The sequence below is a fragment of the Parasteatoda tepidariorum genome, chromosome 9 (assembly GCF_043381705.1).
Source record: "Parasteatoda tepidariorum isolate YZ-2023 chromosome 9, CAS_Ptep_4.0, whole genome shotgun sequence".
Lineage (NCBI taxonomy): Eukaryota > Metazoa > Arthropoda > Arachnida > Araneae > Theridiidae > Parasteatoda > Parasteatoda tepidariorum.
The window spans coordinates 77,365,263-77,384,600 of NC_092212.1; the positions used below are offsets into that span (position 1 = coordinate 77,365,263).

The 19,338-nt window shown below is 30.2% G+C and overlaps 1 protein-coding gene across 3 annotated transcripts; it reads left to right on the forward strand.

Annotated features, from left to right (window-relative positions):
• The first annotated feature begins 2,887 nt into the window (after positions 1–2,887).
• On the forward strand, positions 2,888–10,045 carry LOC107445011 (uncharacterized). Of its 3 annotated transcripts, none has more exons than XM_016059320.3 (3): positions 2,888–2,961; positions 5,473–5,560; positions 9,361–10,045. In XM_016059320.3, exons 2-3 carry the CDS (start codon positions 5,479–5,481, stop codon positions 9,978–9,980), a joined length of 702 nt encoding a protein of 233 aa, XP_015914806.2. In that variant the 5' UTR covers positions 2,888–2,961; positions 5,473–5,478; the 3' UTR covers positions 9,981–10,045. The 3 variants fall into 3 exon arrangements, with proteins under 3 accessions (XP_015914806.2, XP_015914805.2, XP_042898166.1); XM_016059319.3 differs by having other exon boundaries at positions 2,891–2,987; XM_043042232.1 differs by lacking the exon at positions 2,888–2,961 and adding an exon at positions 4,903–4,944.
• Positions 10,046–19,338: the final 9,293 nt, after the last annotated feature.

Genomic DNA, 19,338 nt, shown 5'->3' on the forward strand with positions numbered 1-19,338 from the left:
CATCTTTGATTCTTTTCTTATGCACACTGAGCATGCACAAACTGCTTAACCTCTCGTGAGGCATTGTAGACCGATTCCATATTTCGATGCGTCGCATTGTACTAGAAGTGCGTTCAATAGAGTACGTAGTAGCTGGAAAAGTTAGGCTAATTTTGATTGCCTCCGTTATAGCTAGATCAAACGGTGTGGCCTCAATAACTAAATCGATGAAGGATTCTTAAGAATTTTCTCTATTGATCGTGTCACCGTTTTAAACAATATATCTCTAAATAATTAAAACAAATTTTCACTTCAAACTCACCAGAATTACATGATAACATATTTATCTTATGAAATACGGCAGATTTGAGCTCAGAATTTACTTCATTTATTTCTTTTATTGAAAACAAAATTATCCGTTTGAAAATATCGCCTCGCAGAATAACATGTAGTAAGCAACTGCCAACTTTCTAACCGGAACTAGAGCAGGCATACAGCTCGAGATTGTTATTTTTAACATTTCTACCGAAAACACCATCCATTCCTCCACATTTCGTACCACGTACTTTTTTTAAATGTCTTGTTAACAATGAAGAAATGTATCTTGAAGGAAATTAACAGATGAAAGTATATATAATAACAAAACAAAATGTGATAACAGAATATTTGCAATTTTTTGGGGTTAGGGGGTGGGGAGTAGTTTGTTAGAGGGTTGCACCCCCTTTTGTATTATTCTGCCGGCGCCCTTGATTGCGTTTGAAGCCTCTCTTTACTAAACAAGCGGTGAAAGCAGTTGCCAGAATCGTTGAAAAATGCTGCTTTTTGTATCGCCACTCCACTATTTATTTTTAACTAGCTACAAGTTAGGAGAAAAGTAACGACTACATCAGTTTTGCTACTTGCAGTGCGCTAACCTCCGTCCACTGGATAAGATGCGTGCGTATTTCGATGGAAAAAAAATCTAAAAACTAATTAAATTATATAAACTTTGTAGTGTAATTTTAAATTGTTTCATTCTAATGAAAATGTGTGATGTCACATTTCTTTACCCGTTCCCGAAACTGGCATGATTTTATGAACCGCTTCCTCCCCTCCAAGCCTGACATCACTTACAAACGTCATTTTCAGCTATCAACCTTCATCTACATTTTCCTTAGGTCTTGTGAACCTTTGAAACCAACCCAGTTAACGAGTCAACTGGAGTAAGCATCGTAACAAATTGGCTGTCGTAAAAAGTTTGTTTTTAACACCAACTCACATTTGCATTGTTAACTTCGAAAGGTCTACCATGTTCCATTGTAAGCTACCATGCGTCAGTAGCAGTATACAAAATAATCGTAGGACTTGGAGGTTGCGAACCTGAATCGCACTATTTTGAGTGAATTTTTCATGTTTTTTTAGGGTGATTTCTTGTTTGTATAGCACAGAAAAATAATTCCACTTTGATTATTTATAAAGTTGACTCGCACTTGCAACTTTGAAGGCAGCTGGGTTTTATGCCACAAAGCTAACTTCTCTCATTATTACATGCAAAACAGAAGTATATGATAATTAACTCCCAGAAAGCATGTAACCTTACGACAACCTTGTGTTTTAACTTTATTTTCATTGTCACGAAAAGGTTTGCAGTAAAAACCTTTTTTTAATGTCGTAAAAATATTGCAATTTCCTACCTTTCCTCCTTAAAGGAAAAGTAAATGATTTTTAAATCTTTTCTAAAAAATATTGTTATTTAGGTTTAAAAAACAAGCAAATTGTAAACCTTATTTTTTGCATTTTTGTTTGCTGTCATGATTAGATTAGCAGAAATATTAAGCGAAAACCTTTTTCAAAGGAAACGAAATAAAGCAAATATTAACCTTTTCAGCGAAAATATTAATAAATAATAAGAAAATATTTTGCAAAGGACCTCATTTAAAGGAAAGCAAATAAACGAGCATAAGACCATGATTTTGGATTGTTTTTTTAAAGTCTGCGAAAGTACAATACGAAAACTTTCTTTGAAAGGTTTCTCGACACAAGTATAAGTAATAGTTCTTTTTTAGAAACTTTTCATTCAAACAATCTCATTAAAAAATAAATAAAATGTAAACTTTTTTTTATCTGGAGTTTAAAATTATCTCTTCAATATTTTTTTACAAATTTTACTTTTTTCTCGAATTTGGCTTTAGGGATCTGATGCGTTGCGGCTCCTTTAAAATGTCTGGCCTTCTCTCGTTTATTTTACCTTATTGCAAACCTAGTTATGGTATAGCAATAAAATATCCGCGAAGATAAATTTTATTTAAAATATTTATATACAGAAAAAANCAAGGTTTTGGATTAGGGTAATGTGCGTAGAATAGATCAGATTGTCGCAGACCTCGTTTTAAGGTTAGAAGGTTTACATGTAAACCGTGTAAAAACCCTTTTTAGGTTTACATGAAAAGGTTTTTGTTGGGTGAAAAAAACCTTATATTGCTATCTGGGACTGTATTTGGGCCAGATTTAAATGTCTTGTTAACCTTTTTTAGAATTGACTTCAAAACTCAACCATATTTGTCCAAATATCTCAGTGATATGGATCTTCAGGGCCAACATTACACGCAAAAAACTTGCAAATGCGTGTGAGAACTTGATTGGTAGTTTTTTTCGTGGGTAAAATTTAATCAATCAGGCTCTCTGTCAAACCCACAGGTCGTCGGGCTACCGAAGGTGGGTGCCATCCCCTCTGCAGTGGATCAAAATTGTGATGGCATGTCTTCGGATCAAAACCTCAGGGATGTTTCCCAGACCGTCGCCAATAGCCCATTGTGCAGCCCTAGTGCAACATAAATTAACTACAGCAACAACAATTGTCACACCCACAAAGTTTTTAATGTAGTGAGAACGACTCCTGAGATATAAAAACATCCTAGATAATTTTCTTAAATTCGAGCACGTTAACTGTGACGAACTTTAACTGTGTTCATCAAAAATACTTTTTGTTTACATTTGGATACGGTATGTTGTGCGGTATTGTAATATAGGTATTAAATAATAATAATGTCTTATAATTTCATTTCTTGAGTATATTATTATTATGGGGAAAGTTTTGTATGATGTTTTACTTCCAATTTTTATTTAAGAGGAAATCCTGCTTATTTAATCAATTATGCTAAAATACCCAATTGAAAACTTGTTAAATTTAAACCTTAAAATTTCTTTTTTACACTTTTTATTGATGATGATGTAGCAATTCATGCGATTTAATAAATTTTTTAATTTGGAACATTTCTATTGCTTATATTCGCAATCTTATAGAAATATGCTCGTAACAATCTTACAGAAATATTTTTAAAATAGCAAAAGGGTGATATCATATCACTCTCTTTTTATATTCTACAACATTTTCGTCTATATCTATATGATATAATTTATTATGCCAGTGTTTGATGTGATGATTATAGTGTTTAATGATTATAGTGTTTGACCTTTACACCTAAGTAAAAGTGATTTGTTGAAGAGGGTCTGTTATAAATTATTGTGATGTTCTGTGGGATTTAAAAAAAATTACCCTACATCTGAAAAAAAAAAAAAAACATTTGAGAAAGTTTGACGAATTCATAACAGGCTTGAATCTTCTGAAAGAAAATAAAGAATTACAAGTTCAAACTTAGCTAAAGTTATTGTATATTTCTAATGTTTATGAATGTAACTAATAGTTATAATAAAGTTGATTCTTTCAAATGATATATTTTCTAAAATTACATGTAGGTAATGTTTTGTTGAATATTTTATAGAATTGAAGTTTCAAAAGAAATAAGAGTTATCTTTTTACTTCAGTGTTGCTAATTATAAAATAACCTTGCTGCATAATTAATTTAATTATATGACAGTAGACTCCTTTCTATTTGGTCTTAGGGTTACCACAGACGACTATTTGCAACTATTTTTGACCTGAGGCGACTTTATTTGTCGAACTTATTTTGCCTGAGAAGTATTAGAAAGCAACTACACTTCATAACAAAAATATCGACGCACCAAGAAGCAATCATCCGATTGCTTTGAAATTTCGTATGCATGAATGTGATGCCGACTGAGGACGTATAGTCTTTAGCGACGAATCCCGCTTCCAACTGTGTCCTGACGATCATCGAAGACGTGTTTGGAGACGCACAGGGCAGAGGGGGGATCCTGCCTTCACTATTCCACTCCACACCGGCCCTCAACAAGGCATTATGGTCTGGGGTGCCATTTCCTTTGACAGCCGGACCCCGTTGGTCGTCATTAGAGGTACACTTACTGCGCAGCGGTACGTCGACGACATCCTAAGACCAGTTTTGCTACCGTTCCTTTCGCAGCGCCCTGGTCTGGTTTTTCAGCTGGACAATGCCAGACCACATACGGCACGTGTTGCTATGAACTGTCTGCAAGCTTGTCAAACTCTTCCTTGGCCTGCCAGATCACCAGATCTCTCTCCCATTGAGCATGTATGGGATATGATGGGAAGGCGATTGCATCTGGCACGGAATGTTGATGACCTCGTTCGACAATTGGATCGAATTTGGCAGGAAATAATGCAAGAGACCATCCGGGAGCTTTACCGGTCTATGCCACGCCGTGTGGCAGCCTCTATCCAGGCTAGAGACGGGTCTACACCTTATTGAACTTGTTACTGTAACTCTGCAATAAATTATTCAATTGTTCTCAAATTTTAATCATTTACTATTCTGTACATTGTCTTCCTATCCATCAATTTTCGTTTCAATCGGACAACTCCTTCTTGGTGCATCGATTTTTTTGTTATAGAGTGTATTTTCATGAAAAGGAGACTTTTCTGTACTCATAGCAATGTTTTTTAACATGAATTGGGATGACAATCTGCTACCCGCGGGAGCTTATGAACAGAATGAATTCTTTTTACTTAATAAAAGATGTTGAAAATTTTCGATTGCAAATTTGAGTCATCACTTTTTAATGTTCTTAATTTGCCCTGATTCTATTGTAAGTCTAGTTTGTTTATCGATCGTCTTTTAAACGGTTATTGCTACGAAATTCTGCATGATTTTAAAAAACCCAATTTTTAATATGATATTACGATGTGAGAATTTCAAATTTGANTCAAATCAATTATTGATAAAAGCGAAAAAGTTTAGACAAAGTATGTTTTTTTAATGAAAAAGTATTTTATTCTGAAAATATACTAATTTTTTTACCTTAAAATTTAATGCTTGAGCACTAACGTTTATATAAAAATTATCATAATTGCAAATTTGCAACCAACTTGACTAAATGGATCATGGTATATGACAATTAAGTCATTTAATAAAATTGTAATTATATTATTGAAATTTTTTTTATCCTTATTTGGGCAAAACTATTTTCATAGTTTTCGGCAACTATTTTCATGCTTTAGGCTACAAAAAGCAACTATTTTGCTCATTTTTTTTGTCTTATACAAAATTTGGATTTTTATTTTTGTAGCAATAAGAATTTACAAATGATTTATAATTAATGGCAAACTATTTTCAGGTTTTAATGGCTTTCAGACAGTTTATTCAGAAATTTATCTCTCCTATATGGTTCTATCCATCACTAAGCAAAGATATTGCAAAAAGAGGTATGTTTCTTTTTTTCTGTTTATTGATGTACAAGGTATTCAGTAGGGATGTAACGAATAGTGATATGGCCAAATATTTCATATTTGGCTTAAAATATTGGCTTAATATCAAATATTAAATGGTCGAATAACATATTTTTTTCAATAAAATTTTTTTTATTAATACTATCTTTTATTTATAAATAAGTTTAGTTTTTATTGAAAAATAATCAAAACTTGGTTGTATAAATGGTATAGGGTAAAAAATGTTTAAGATGATTAGAAATATTTAAGATAAATAAAAAACTGACCATCAGAGGCTAATAAAAAACCTATTAGTTGTAATGTTGAAAAAAAGAGAAATAAAAAAAAATCTATCTTAAAACAAAACTTTACTGCTAAAAATCTAAAAATAATATTTTCACTAAAAAAAATCTCCATAAAACGTAAAGAGAGATAATGGCTTTCAGAAATGCTTTTAAAAATGCAGTGCTATCATAAAATTTCTAATAAAAAAAGGATTATATTCAAACGCAGAACAAAAAAATAGAAATCGATCTTAATTTTTGAAAGAGAAATTGATCTCAGTTTTCCAATTACTGTATTTTTAAGAAAAAGTAAAGTTGAAGGTCTATTTAAAGCGCTCTTAATTGCCGCATCGTAATATAAACATCGATGAAGATAAAAGCTTTTTAAAGAAAGAAAAAATTGGATAGAAACCAAAACATAAATTGTTCTTAATTCTTAAATGAAAAATTTCACGCTCAAAATCTCAATGTAACTTCTTCACATTGCCACATTTTTGGAAGAAGCGACAATAAAAGAATGAGATGTGTTTTTTGAAAAATGCCATCATAATAAAAATGCTGATAAAAAGAAAAGTTACAAATAAGAAAAGCTAAAGAGAAACAGAATTTTTTTTTTAAAAATTAGTTTTGAAACATAACTTTAACGTTGTGAATCACAGTTTTCTATGTTACCCTATTATCTATCTTACCATATAGAAAAATATTGATAACAAAAGAATAAAGTCTATTATAAACGCTTCGTTATAATGCTGCGCTCTAGTTAATACAGAAAAACTAGCAAAAATGAAACAAATAATGAATAAACAAGAAAAGTTCTCAATTATTAAAACATTAAGTGCTGAAAAAAGGACAAAATTGACTTACCTGAATAAAATTTAAAAAAAAAAAAAATTTCACCAGCTCAAAACTCATGATTCAGCATGAAGTAATCTCGTTTCAATTTTCCATTTGTCTTTCAGAATATAAATTAACAAGTTTAAGAACTTAACAAATATGTAAAAACAGTTTCTAATAAAATGCATAGTAAAAAATATGATTCTAAATTATTCTTTATTAAATCTANCCCAAAAAATACTTTGCCGAATATTTGGCCAACCGAATATTCAGCAAAAAGGCCAAATTTGAATAGTGGCCAAATATTCGTTACATCCCTAGTATTCATTAGTAAAAAAATTAATTGTTTTGATGTTTTTTGTCACAATGTAATTCTTTAGTTGGCTTAATTTTGCATTGATTATTCACAAATCACAAATTCATATATCACAAATTTCATTTATCCTTTCTGTTTTGATCGTACACTTTAATAATCACTTTTCAACACGCTTGATAACATTGTAAATCAGTGATTTTTTTCTTCTTCTTTTCTCTATTGCTATTAACAGGGTATCTGCCCACCTGGAAAGTCATGAGAAATCGTGGAAAGTCATGAATTTCAGTATTGAACAAAATTTGCCATGAAATGTCATGATTTTAACTACTTTTTTAAAAAAAAAAATCATGAAAAGTCATAGAATTTAGATTGCTGAAAAAACTAATTTTTAGAATGGAATTTACACCCTCCCGCCAATTTCATGGTGTACTAAATATCTGAATTTGTAATAAAATCCCCACTCACAGTCATATTTTATTAAAATATAAATTTTTTTATCATGTTCTTAAAAAATTATGGTATTCTTTCAAAAAATGAAGGAAAAAATATCATTTCTAGCACGAATTATCTTTTAAATTTCTGTGATTTCCGAAATTTTGTTATTATTTATTATTTTTTTTTTATCAATTTCAAATTCTAGCTGAAGCAAATAAATCATTGGCCAATATTTTTAATTCCGAAATGAGAACAGAAAAATCAAGAGTATTTCTTTCCTTTCCGATGAACAGGAAAAGTATCTTTAGAATATAATTCTGCAGAAAAAAAGAAAAAAAAAATTTTTTTTGTATTTTTTTCAGCTGCAACTCTTTCTTTACTCTGCTTTTTAAATTTAAAATCTATAAATATGTAGATGCAGAGTATAAAAGTTTTGGTTATAATTATCATTTCAATTTATGTTATTATAATGCTTTTTTAAATTTATTGTTGTGTTTTTGTCGAAGAAAATAGTAGCTTCGTTAAGTTAGCTCGTTAATTTTCTCGTGGTTTTTAAAATTTCAATGTCATTACCGCACACAAAATTTGAGTTGCACATTTGAGTAATCTGTTTTTGATGTGCTTGATTTGTGTTGATACCATCCTAAATCGATGTGCTGTTTGGATCATTTTATTAGTCAGTATTGCTACGAATTTTCTCAATGTTTTTTTTAACAAAATCTTTTTATTTTTTATTACGGCTCGCAAAATTCAATTCGTGCATTTCTTGATGCCCCTTGACGCGATGTTATCACTATTTTTTTCAATCCACTTCAATTCAAACTATCTCATGTAAACATGAATTAACATTTCTTAATAACTCCTCATATTTAACTAAGCCAATTTTCTATTCAAAACCATTCTGAACATGGGTGTAAATTAAGCCCTCCAGTAAAGTTTGTCTTTAAACAGTAATAGTGGGACTACATTTCTAAAGTAGTTTCTAGTTGCTACATTAAAAAAAAAAGAAAAAGTAGTTAACAATTGTAATATAGTAGTAGTTAACTACAAAGAAAATGTAGTTTTTCTGACCACAGCATTTGCAGGGGTCTGTCCAGACATTTTGTGAAAGGTCCTGTTTTTGTAAAATTGCGAAACAATTACTTGTAATCTGTGAATATAAAATAAACGTTAAGTCAGATTCTTTCAACCAGGGTCCTGCTTTTGTGAATTTGTGCAAATAGGGTCCTGTTATTGCGAAAAACTTTTTCTAGCAGTTTTTAAATTGTGAATAGATACAAGATTATGCTCAACACTGTTAAATTGTAATTAAAAAAAATTAAATTTTCAAAAATAAACAGCATTTGCTGCTACTAAATTAGAGATGCAACATGCAAATATTTGGTATTTACCCTATACTGCTGAATGCAGAATATTCATTTCGGATGAATAGAGGAAGAAGCATCTGCCGAAGACAAAACTTAGTCATGTGGTCTTTCTATTTTGTCCCCCGCCCCCCGGGAAAAGTTTATTCGATTAACAAAACAATAATGAAGATAAACAAATTTGTGAAGGGTCCGATTAAAACATAAATTATTTTGCGAAGGGTCTGTTTTTAAGTTAAAATATTTTGTGAAGGGTCCGTTTTTATGGAAAGATATTTTGTGAAGGGTTCGTTAACGGACCCAAATTTCTTCTAAACAGACCCCTGATTTGGATATGTCAGAAGGCTTCAGAGGCCATAGGCTATGCATTCCTGCCCTGTATTTGTCTGACTGTTTGAAATTCTGATAGTGTTAACAAGTAAATGTGAAGTTGTTGAAGGACACCTTTTGGTTTGGGAGCATTAAAAACTCATTTACTTTTGATTTGATTTTATAAACTAAAAGTTTTTCTGTATGACTTTTGAACTTACGTTATTTTTTAATCTTTAAATAATTTTTTTGCAGGTAATCTGAGTAGTTTTGTATGGGATAAAGCAGTACCAATTAAAAAAAATGAAGCAAGTCCTGTGAAGAAACTTGACTCATTGGTAGTTGACAAACATGTTGCGCATCATCAAAATAATAAGTTTATTGACTTATTCACAAACAATCCTCACAAAAGCTTTTATATGCCAACAATCACAATAAACACTTTAAAAGTCTACGAGGACTTGCTCCGAGTTCCAAAGTCGATCGTAGATAACAGGGTGATAATTACTAAAATTGATCCTTTAATACCAGAGAGGCCTCAGAAAAAGGAAGCAATCCGTATGATTCGCATCCGCAGGCGAAAAATGCGAAAGCACAAGCTTAAAAAGCTGCGAAAGAAAATGAAATTTGTTTTCGCGAAAATCAAACTTAGGAGACAATTAAGAAAAGAAACAGAGTTTCGCACCGAGTTGCTGACTCAAATAGAAGCTGCTGATAAATTTGATGCAAAGGAATATGTTGCGAATATAATGCATACAATTAGGTATCATCCTAAACCAGAAACTGAGGAAGAAAGGAAAGAAAAGTATAGATTAAAAATAAAGGCTCATAGATACAATACAACATTTGTGAGGCCTAATTTTGATAATGATTGACTGTTATGTTGATTTATTTAATGTAGTGATATGTTAACCCAATAAAATTTTAGTTGTTTGTCAAACTTGAGAGATATTTTTTACATTTGAATTCTCTGTGATGAAGGTTAAAATTAAAAGATTTAATCAATGCATTGACAGTTTTCGTTGTGCTGTAATTTCTTTTCAATCCATTATAAAAGGCTTAGAATTAAAGTGCTTCTATTTAAAGTAGAAGTAAAATATAAAATACAGATATATGCTATATATAAAATACTATTGGCAGTGATAAGATATTTATCTTCATTCTATATTTTGGTACTGATAAGGGTATAAAGTAGTATCTAGAGCCCAAACAGACATGTTGTTTCAGTGCTATCAAAAATACAATTTTGAGATTTATCATCAGAATAGTACCAATATACACTACCCTACAATAATGGAAGAGACACTTTCAGTTTTTGAATTTTTTTACAAGCTTATTGCTTGATTTTCTGGCATAGGGTGTTCAATAATAATTGTTATCTTTCATAATTTATTGTAGGTCTCTCAAACCTTTAAACTTTATTGCTAAGTATGAAAAATCACATGAAGTAAGCTCCTTCTAAAGTTGCAAAATAATCCTAGTAAAAGTATTTCTTGAGAAATTTAAAAAAATGTCAAAAACTGAAAGTGTTTCTTCCATTATTCTAGAGTAGTGTAGTGAAATGTTAGAGTGCCAAGATTGTTTATCTCTTTTTAAGTTAAATATTAGTGCTTTAGACATTTTTTACTTTATACCATCATCTGTAGTATAATTGTTCTTTTATTTAATGCTAGCAGCTTTATCTAGTGCTTCTGTTGTGGGAAACATACTTTTTTGAGTGATCTGTATAATCATTATAGCTTGTGATATTACTATTTTATAATTACTTTTGTGAGCACCCTGATTAGTATTATATATACTCTCTTTTTAGCTATACTATGAATTATCCTGTTGAATTGAATCTTGGTATATAGCTTAAATTGGTTTTTGATTTAACTATACTTATTTTTTATAGTCAAGGTTTTACACAATCGAAATTAAGATTTTTGAAAATTATTAATGGCTAACATTTTGATAATCTGTTTCGGAGGACTAATATCACTGCTCTAAAATTTTAAAAAAAAATTTTGTCTTGTAACAAATTATCTTGAATTACAGACAGCTCCTTTTTTTGCCGTTGTTCTTTACGGTGTCTTTATGTTATTAATTTTATCAAAAAACAAATTAGAAGTTCAACTCCCAAAAAGACAAGTATTATTCAACCCCTTTATGCAGGACTTGACGTCGTAGGAATACCAAAAACCTGATTTTTGAACACTTTTAGTGTATCTAACAAATATACAGAGTTGTCTGCTGCTATGAAAAAAATTAATAATTCATTTAGATGCTTTTGATGCATATCCATAGCTGCCAACCCTTCCGCATTTTGCAGAAGCTTTCCGCATTTTTACTTATTTTAGCTATTTTTTCCGCTTTTACTTGCAGAAGATAAGATCTTCTGCATTTTACCTGTCCGCCCGATAGCTAGTATTTTCTTTAAGTCAGACTATATTGACTATACCCCACAGCAATGCTGAATGCGAAAGGGTGTTTTTTGCAGTAAAAAAAATAGGACTCGATTCCGCTCATCAATGTCTGATGAGACTCTCGAAAAACTTTTAATAATTAAGTCTAAAGAAGGTAGACTTTGCTTTGAAAGAGACTGTTCGAAAGAATTTTTAGTAAAAGGTGCTACTAAAGCATCTTTGCAAACAGAAAATTTTGATGTAATTTGTTTTCCATACATTCTATTGAGTTTATATATAGTGCATACTATTATACTCGTAGTGTAATTAAACTAATGCTAATATAAGTCTTAAAATATTATATATTTTCCCTTAATCAAGAATTAATAGATGAATATTGTACCCTCAAGTAGCAGGTCAAAAGTTAATTTTTTTTTCTTTTCTTGTTTTTTAAAAAAGGAGGGTAAAGGAGTAAGGTAAAGGAGTATTTTTTTAAAAATAAATTTATTAGTAATTAGTATGCAGTTGCGAATTTTCTGCATTTTTAGGCATTTCTTCTGCACTTTTATAACTAGAGGTTGGCAGCTATGCATATCTCATCGACCCCTCATTTACCGCACACCCCTACTTGAAGTAATTCAACCTTTTAACCATGGTCACTGATAGTGCTACTGGCGAAGAGACCTCTTAAATTAGACTTCGCTTGGCAATACTTACACCTGATATCAGGCTGTAAGTTGTTTTCGAATTAAGGTACATGATGATTGACTCTTTGTGTCACATGTTTTTTTTCCACCTACGCTTTCAAGATGGAGTTCTTATTTTCAGGGATGGTGCAAAATCTACAAGTTTTTTTTTCAGGCTGTAATGTCAGGAGACTGTTTCTAGTCTTTGCCTAAATGTGGTGTTTGTTGGGAGTCAAAATTAACCACAATCACAACTTTACCAATAAATTGGAATGTAATTCACATCTTCAATTTTTTTTTTTTTTTTTACATTACTGTGGTGCATAATTTGGTAGAAAGTTTAAAGTAGATTGTGACAAATATAATTGTATACCTCAGAATGCATATGTAGTAGGGGGAAAGTAATGGATAACCCTTATAATTTTTGAACGGTTGGTTGAATTTTCATTCTGTAAAGTGTTATGGCTGTATCTCAAAGAAGTGTCCTAAAATATGTATAACCGTGGTGAAATACGCTTATGCTATTGCAAAAACATACTTTTCCCGAAGAAACATTTTAGTTTTTTTTCATACTTTATTGATTTAGCATCCAAAAATTACCCCTGAAACAAAATTTCATAGAGTTCTGACAATTAGAGAGGTCTATTAAAATTTGAGCATTTGGCTTAAAAAATGTAATGTCGCCTATTTTTGACTTTGGTAGAAAAAAGATTATCATAAAGCATCTTGGTAATTATGCTGCTTTTGAGTTACTCATTGTGTAAACCTACTGATTCACACTGGGACGTGAAAGTGACCTCAGAATTATTTAAAAAAAAACAAACAAACAAATTAATTGCAAAATTTTCTTTTCTGAAATAAAATCTAGGAAAAAAAGTGTTTTCTTTACTACTTTCGTTTCTGGGTAGGGTGCATATGGGCTCAGTGATTTTGCTTTAACAAAACTTTTTATTCCTGAAATCCTTATTTTTTAAATTTAATTCTTATAATTAAAAAGAAAAAAAAACTACTCTCTTTTACTCATTTCATTGCCTTGAAAGAAATATGCTTTTGAAGACAGAAATTGATCCTTTGCACTCAAAGTGTTTTAAGATGCTGTTTGAACTATGTAAGCACTAAAACATTTAAAATACATAATGTAGTATTTTTTTTATATAGTTTTAAAATTCTTAAAGTAACATGGTTACTAATTATTAAGTTATAAATAATATTTAATTTTAGAGTGGTGACTGTTGATTGTGCCTCAGGGGCGATATCGGAGTGCATTAAACTTAACTCGGTTCCTCCCTTATTCGAATATGATTGAGTATTTTTTATTGAAAATGTTACAAACTGATAGCACAATTATTTCATTAATAGCTTTTATCATATAAAACGACGAAGAGCAAGCTTATGTTTTGTGTGATCACTGTGAAATTTATTTAATATAAAACTTTGAATTTGGATCTCTAATTATATACTTATTAATTTTTAAAGAGGAAGTAGTAGCTAACATAATGAAGGTTTACTAATCGAAGAATGAAACTGATTTACAAATTCAGAAAAAGACAAAACAAGTAAATAACAATTAAAATAATTAATCAAAATGGAAAAGCGCTTAAAGCAGGTAAAACCAAATTTGTTTTATTTTAATTTAGAAAGTCAAAAATACTATTCTAGCAGAAAACGAAGAAGAAAAAATTATAAGATATGTGTGTAAGTTTACTTAATATCCACATTAATATACTATCATATTGATAGTACTATCTCATTTTGTGTAAAACCATCTTTAGAATCTTAATAATTCGAAATTTCAGGAATTCCAGAATGTCTATCTTAAACTATGAGAATTGAAAGAAACTAATTTTCAAGAAAGATTCATTTGACTTGTTTTCTTTTTTATATTTTTATTACTATTACAATAGCTTTTCTAATTGGAGATTGAAGCCACTTTAAATTCCAAATTGAAGATTAAGTCGTTCGTTTATGAGACTCCAACTACCATTGTAGTTTCAAAAAAATGTTTTTCTTAGTGGTATCTAGGTATTTACATTTTATTACGCCATCAACAGTTATCACTAGAGCCCGGATTTTGATGACCTAAAAAATCTCAATTAATGCCCTTAAAAGTGCAAAAAATGCCCTTACAAACTGCAAAAAATGCCCTTGAAAGTGCAAAAAATGCCCTTAAAATGCGAAAATTGCGCTAAAAATGCCTTATGACATGATTTAAATAGAAGTAAAAATATTGAACTAAAACAATGTTTTACTCTTTAAAATTATTATGAGTCGTTTCAAAAAATATAAAGCAATGCAATACTTGTTCTACGTTCATTAAAGTTTGACAAATATGTTTTATATCCAAAAATAACAAAAAAAGGAAAATATATTGACTCCAAAACATTTTCATTTTGTATAGAAACTTAAATGAATATAACAACTTCCATCTCATAATATTACTAAATATCAGAATTACAGTGAATTATTAATTTTTTTTTTTAATATCTTGAAATGTAAACGAACGTCTCTTGTCTGAAAGCAAATTTTTATACCAGGAGAAGCTTCTTTCAACGTCTACTGATGTTATTGGTGCGTACTTGAAAAGGACGGTCTCACTTACTGACAATTCTTCTTCAATTTGAAAAGATTTTGCTTCATCTTTTAATATCCTAGAGATTTTCTTCATTGTTTAGAAGCCAGTGTAATAATAAAAAATTATAAAAAATAATAAAAATTAGAAAAAAATTAACAAAAAATTTAAAAAATGCTTTAAAATGCAAAGTATGCTCCAAAATTTAAAGAAAATGCCCTATAAATCTCAAAAAATGCTCTAAAGGACAAAAACTGTCCAAAAAATGCAAATGTCATCAAAATCCGGGTCTTAGTCATCACTCTAAAATTAAATATTTTTTATACCCTTATAATTTTGAAAACCACATCATTTAAAAAATAATATAAAAATACTGTATTATGTATTTTAAATAATTTAGTTATTATATTAGCTCAAACAGCATTTTAAAGGACTGGGGAGCGCAAAGGGTTAAAATAATTTCATCCACCACTAAACCCTTATATTATAAAAGGGATAGCCTGGCTGGTTGGGCATTTGGCCTGTGTCAGAGAGTACGTGAGTTTGATCCATGTTGGCCGAAGACGCCCCGTGTAGTAAATGGTGGCTCTTGCTCATCAAATCTGTCGGGTCACAAAGTCCACCATGTTCCCGCAACAAATCATACCTCTGGGGGCACTGAATTGGAGATTGATCATTCTTTGGTGCAGGTTAAAATTATGATTTGTGGATGAATGAATGGGTCCGCCAGTAAACGGGCTCTGGCGTGTGTGTGTGTGTGGCTGAAGTTGTATTCTTGGTCATAGATGGCGCCACTGAAGCAAGAAATGTACCCACTGCCTTAAATGTTTTTTGTTAATTATTTTTAACACTATTTCGTACCTGTCCCAACTTAAAATAATAATAATAACAATAAAAAAAATAAAGATAATTCGATATTTTTGCAATTAAATTTTTGATAATTAGATCATTTTATGTCCCTAACAGTTTTAAGGTTATCACCAGTCAGGAAGTATAAGATTAATTTTTTGTTTATTTTGTCAGCACTTTATTTCATATGAGAACTTACATGTTTGTTTAAATTTCTTACATACAGTAATGGTCAAAATCATTTGAAATGCAATAATAATAAAAATTTTGTAATGTAAAGTAACATTCTTTAAAATGATGTAAAAAATTGTATGCTTTACAATTAAATTTTTTTTTTTACTATTATTAAATATAATAATATAAAATATATAACTTACTTAAACTTACTTTCTGCACGGAATTATCTTTGCGTAAGCAAATTTTATAATTGTGTGCAAAAGTTTTTCAATTAGCTTAAAAGGTTATCCAGATATGGTAAAATACGCAACAAGTAAAACTAACATTAAGGGGTCCAAACTTTGGATCGCTCTCCTACCAAACTATGAGGACCTTATTTCCTAGATTGCGGCTACCTAGATTCCTAGATTGTATTTTGGAGGTCAAGCATCCGAATCCATCAGAAAAAGGTATGTTTATTCAGAGAAAGTACGTTTTCGTATCTGATTTCGTAATTTAAAATATCGCCTGCACTAATTAACTAGCACATTTGAGGTCTCCCCTTCGTACCATTAAGATTCAGTCATAGAACGTGAGGATCTGATCATTAGATCAAAAATTATTCAGGGTGGTCTGTTTTTTTTTAATTTTGCGCTCTGAACGATTTGATGGTAAGCATTTGACAAAATATTGAATGAGATGAGCAGTTGCAAGTAAATAATAATATTTGACAGTAGTTGGCAATACAAACATCATATTTACAGGAAAAGTATAAGCTTTATGATTAAGTTAGAAATGATTTTGTTAGCAATTTGTTGTTTTTAATATGTTCTTGAACTTGAACTAAAATAGTAGATTACGGTGTACCTGTCTGCGATATGGACACCTTACTCCCTCATTTAAGTGGTAGAAAAGTTTATGCTTCTCATTTAGTGCTTAGATTTATAAATTTAGTTTAAAATGATATTTACTACCACTACATAATAAATAAACATATATATTGACAAGAGAAGAAAAATTATTATTTTTTAAATTACATATTTATTATTTTTTATTATTAATTATTCTAAAAAAATATTACAAATTCGGAAAACAAAATAAAGAANACTACCACTACATAATAAATAAACATATATATTGACAAGAGAAGAAAAATTATTATTTTTTAAATTATTTATTATTTTTTATTATTAATTATTCTAAAAAAATATTAAACATCAGGAAAACAAAATAAAGAAAAGATATAATCTCTTCATCAGCTCACACGATTATATCCGCATAAAGGAGTGCTTTCTAATATTGCATCAGTATAGCCAAAGCAAAATATATCAATACAATAGTGAGAGGAGCACTCAAAAAAATTGAAACAAAAATAGAACACATTAAATAAAAAATATATACGAAAATTTATCTTGTCTGCTGATATATATATATCCAAAACCCCCACATTGCCCTACAAGAACTCCGAGAAAAGCTGAAGGAAATAGAAACATAGTGACTGGAAGTTTAAAGTTAATGGAAAAAAAAATCGAAACTACTAATTATTCAGCATGAAAGAAAAACCGTCTTCCCAAAAAATCAAGTTGTTCACTTTAACGAAACTATCCACATTGTCAAAAGAGCAAAATATCTTGGTCTGGTCATAAACAGTAAATTTAATCGAAAAGATCAAGTCAAAACAGTTATCAACAAAGCACAAGCAGCCTGCACACAAATTACAAATCCTTCTTCAGAACCCTAAAATGGAAGTCAGACTTAAACGCTTACTCTACATCTCAATGATCCGTCCCATCCTAACTTATGCATCTCCATCTTGGTGCATCTCCACATCACTCCTGGAAGAACTCAAAACATGCCAGAATAAAATACTCAGGAAAATAACACAAGCAAGATTGTTTATCCGAAATAAGAACATACAACATCGATTTTTTAGATCATCATATTGCAAAGCTACATTTGCAAATTTTTTGAAAAGACCATAAGTTGTGACCATGGAGTCTAGAGCTTTAGGATCCATGGTTGTGACACCGCAGAATTTAATGAAGTTTTTAATTTTGAAAACTTAAGAGAAGACATAAACCTCAGGCCGATGGCAGCTTATTTTTGTAGTGACGTAACTTTATCTAAAATACAAAATATTTAATTTCCTTTTCACTCCAATTTGCATTCCAATTACCAGAAAGAGCCACCTTAAAGATAACGTTTCAAGACGGAAGGGAAAAGGGCCGCTAACGGCCTCAGGTCCCCAGATAAATTTTGATGATGATGATGACTTGGAAATAGAGTCTATGGATCTCTCAATGGCTGAATATTTCAGCATTCTTCTTATTTATGGTACAATTTCTCTGAAAAAGAAAACGGAATGGAATAAAAATTTATTTAAAAGTTTCTTCAGAAAAAATAGGTGTGAAACAATAAATAAAATAAAGCCGTTTGTTTGCTTTAAAATATTTTATTCCTTTCTCAGAAATGTTTTATTACTGTAAAAGAATTTAAATCAATTGGATATTTCAGATTTTTCTCTTTCCATAGGAAAAAAAATCTATTCGAAGTGTGTTTTTTTTCTTTCTCCACTTCTTATTGTTATTATCAGTTAATAAATCATCTTAACACTAAATTCTCTTCTTAAAAGCGAATTATATTGTTTTTGCTTCTTTTTTTTACTGGCCTTTTCATGACATTTTTAATAGACGAGGAACTCATAAATTGTAATTTCTCCACAGTTCAGAGAGTTCGAAATGGAAAACCACATTTTTTCAAACTTAATCTCCTTTAGGTCAATAACCGCCATCATAACAGATCGCATCGTCATCGTTACAGTGCTGCCACCTTGTGAGTGAAACATTTAAAGCAGACAAAAAATATGACTTTGTAATTTTTAGAAAGCGATTTTTTTAAAAAATTTATTTTTTTACGACCGATCATCTATTAACAATTAAAACCATCTCCTAAAAACTGGGACACATCAACTTAAGAGGAAAAATTTTCACAACATCTAGATCGGATGAAAATTCTCCATGTCTGTTTACACAAAATGAAAGAATGCCTGTAGGGTAAAAACGAAAGTAGATTTGAATCGCCCATCTCATATGATCAAGAAAAAGAAAAATTGTTGTTATTATTATCCAATCAATTTGAAGGAGAAAGGTCATGGGAATACCAGACCTACTTTCATACCTTCTTTTCCTGAACGAACAGACAGAAGGTCAATGTTTTTACTAACATATTCAATTTTTTTCCCTATTATATTCGTTCTAAATATTATTATTCGATTAACATGGCAAATTGATTGTTTATGTTTTTTTTTATAAATATATTTACGCTTAATACGGAAAGAGATATTTCTAGCGTTCTTTCTACCCCACAAAAAAAAAAAAAAAGAAAAAATAANAATACCCCAAAAAAAAAAAAAAAAAGAAAAAATTAGAAAGCGTGATGTAGTTATTATGGAAGAAAATATAATCAATTATCTTTTGCCCTAAAGTCACTAATTTGAAATACGACGGTGAAGATTGAATTAAATATGACTTAAAGCTATGAATAATTTTAAAATTCTGATATAATTCTTAATGTGTCTTCGAAACAAAAA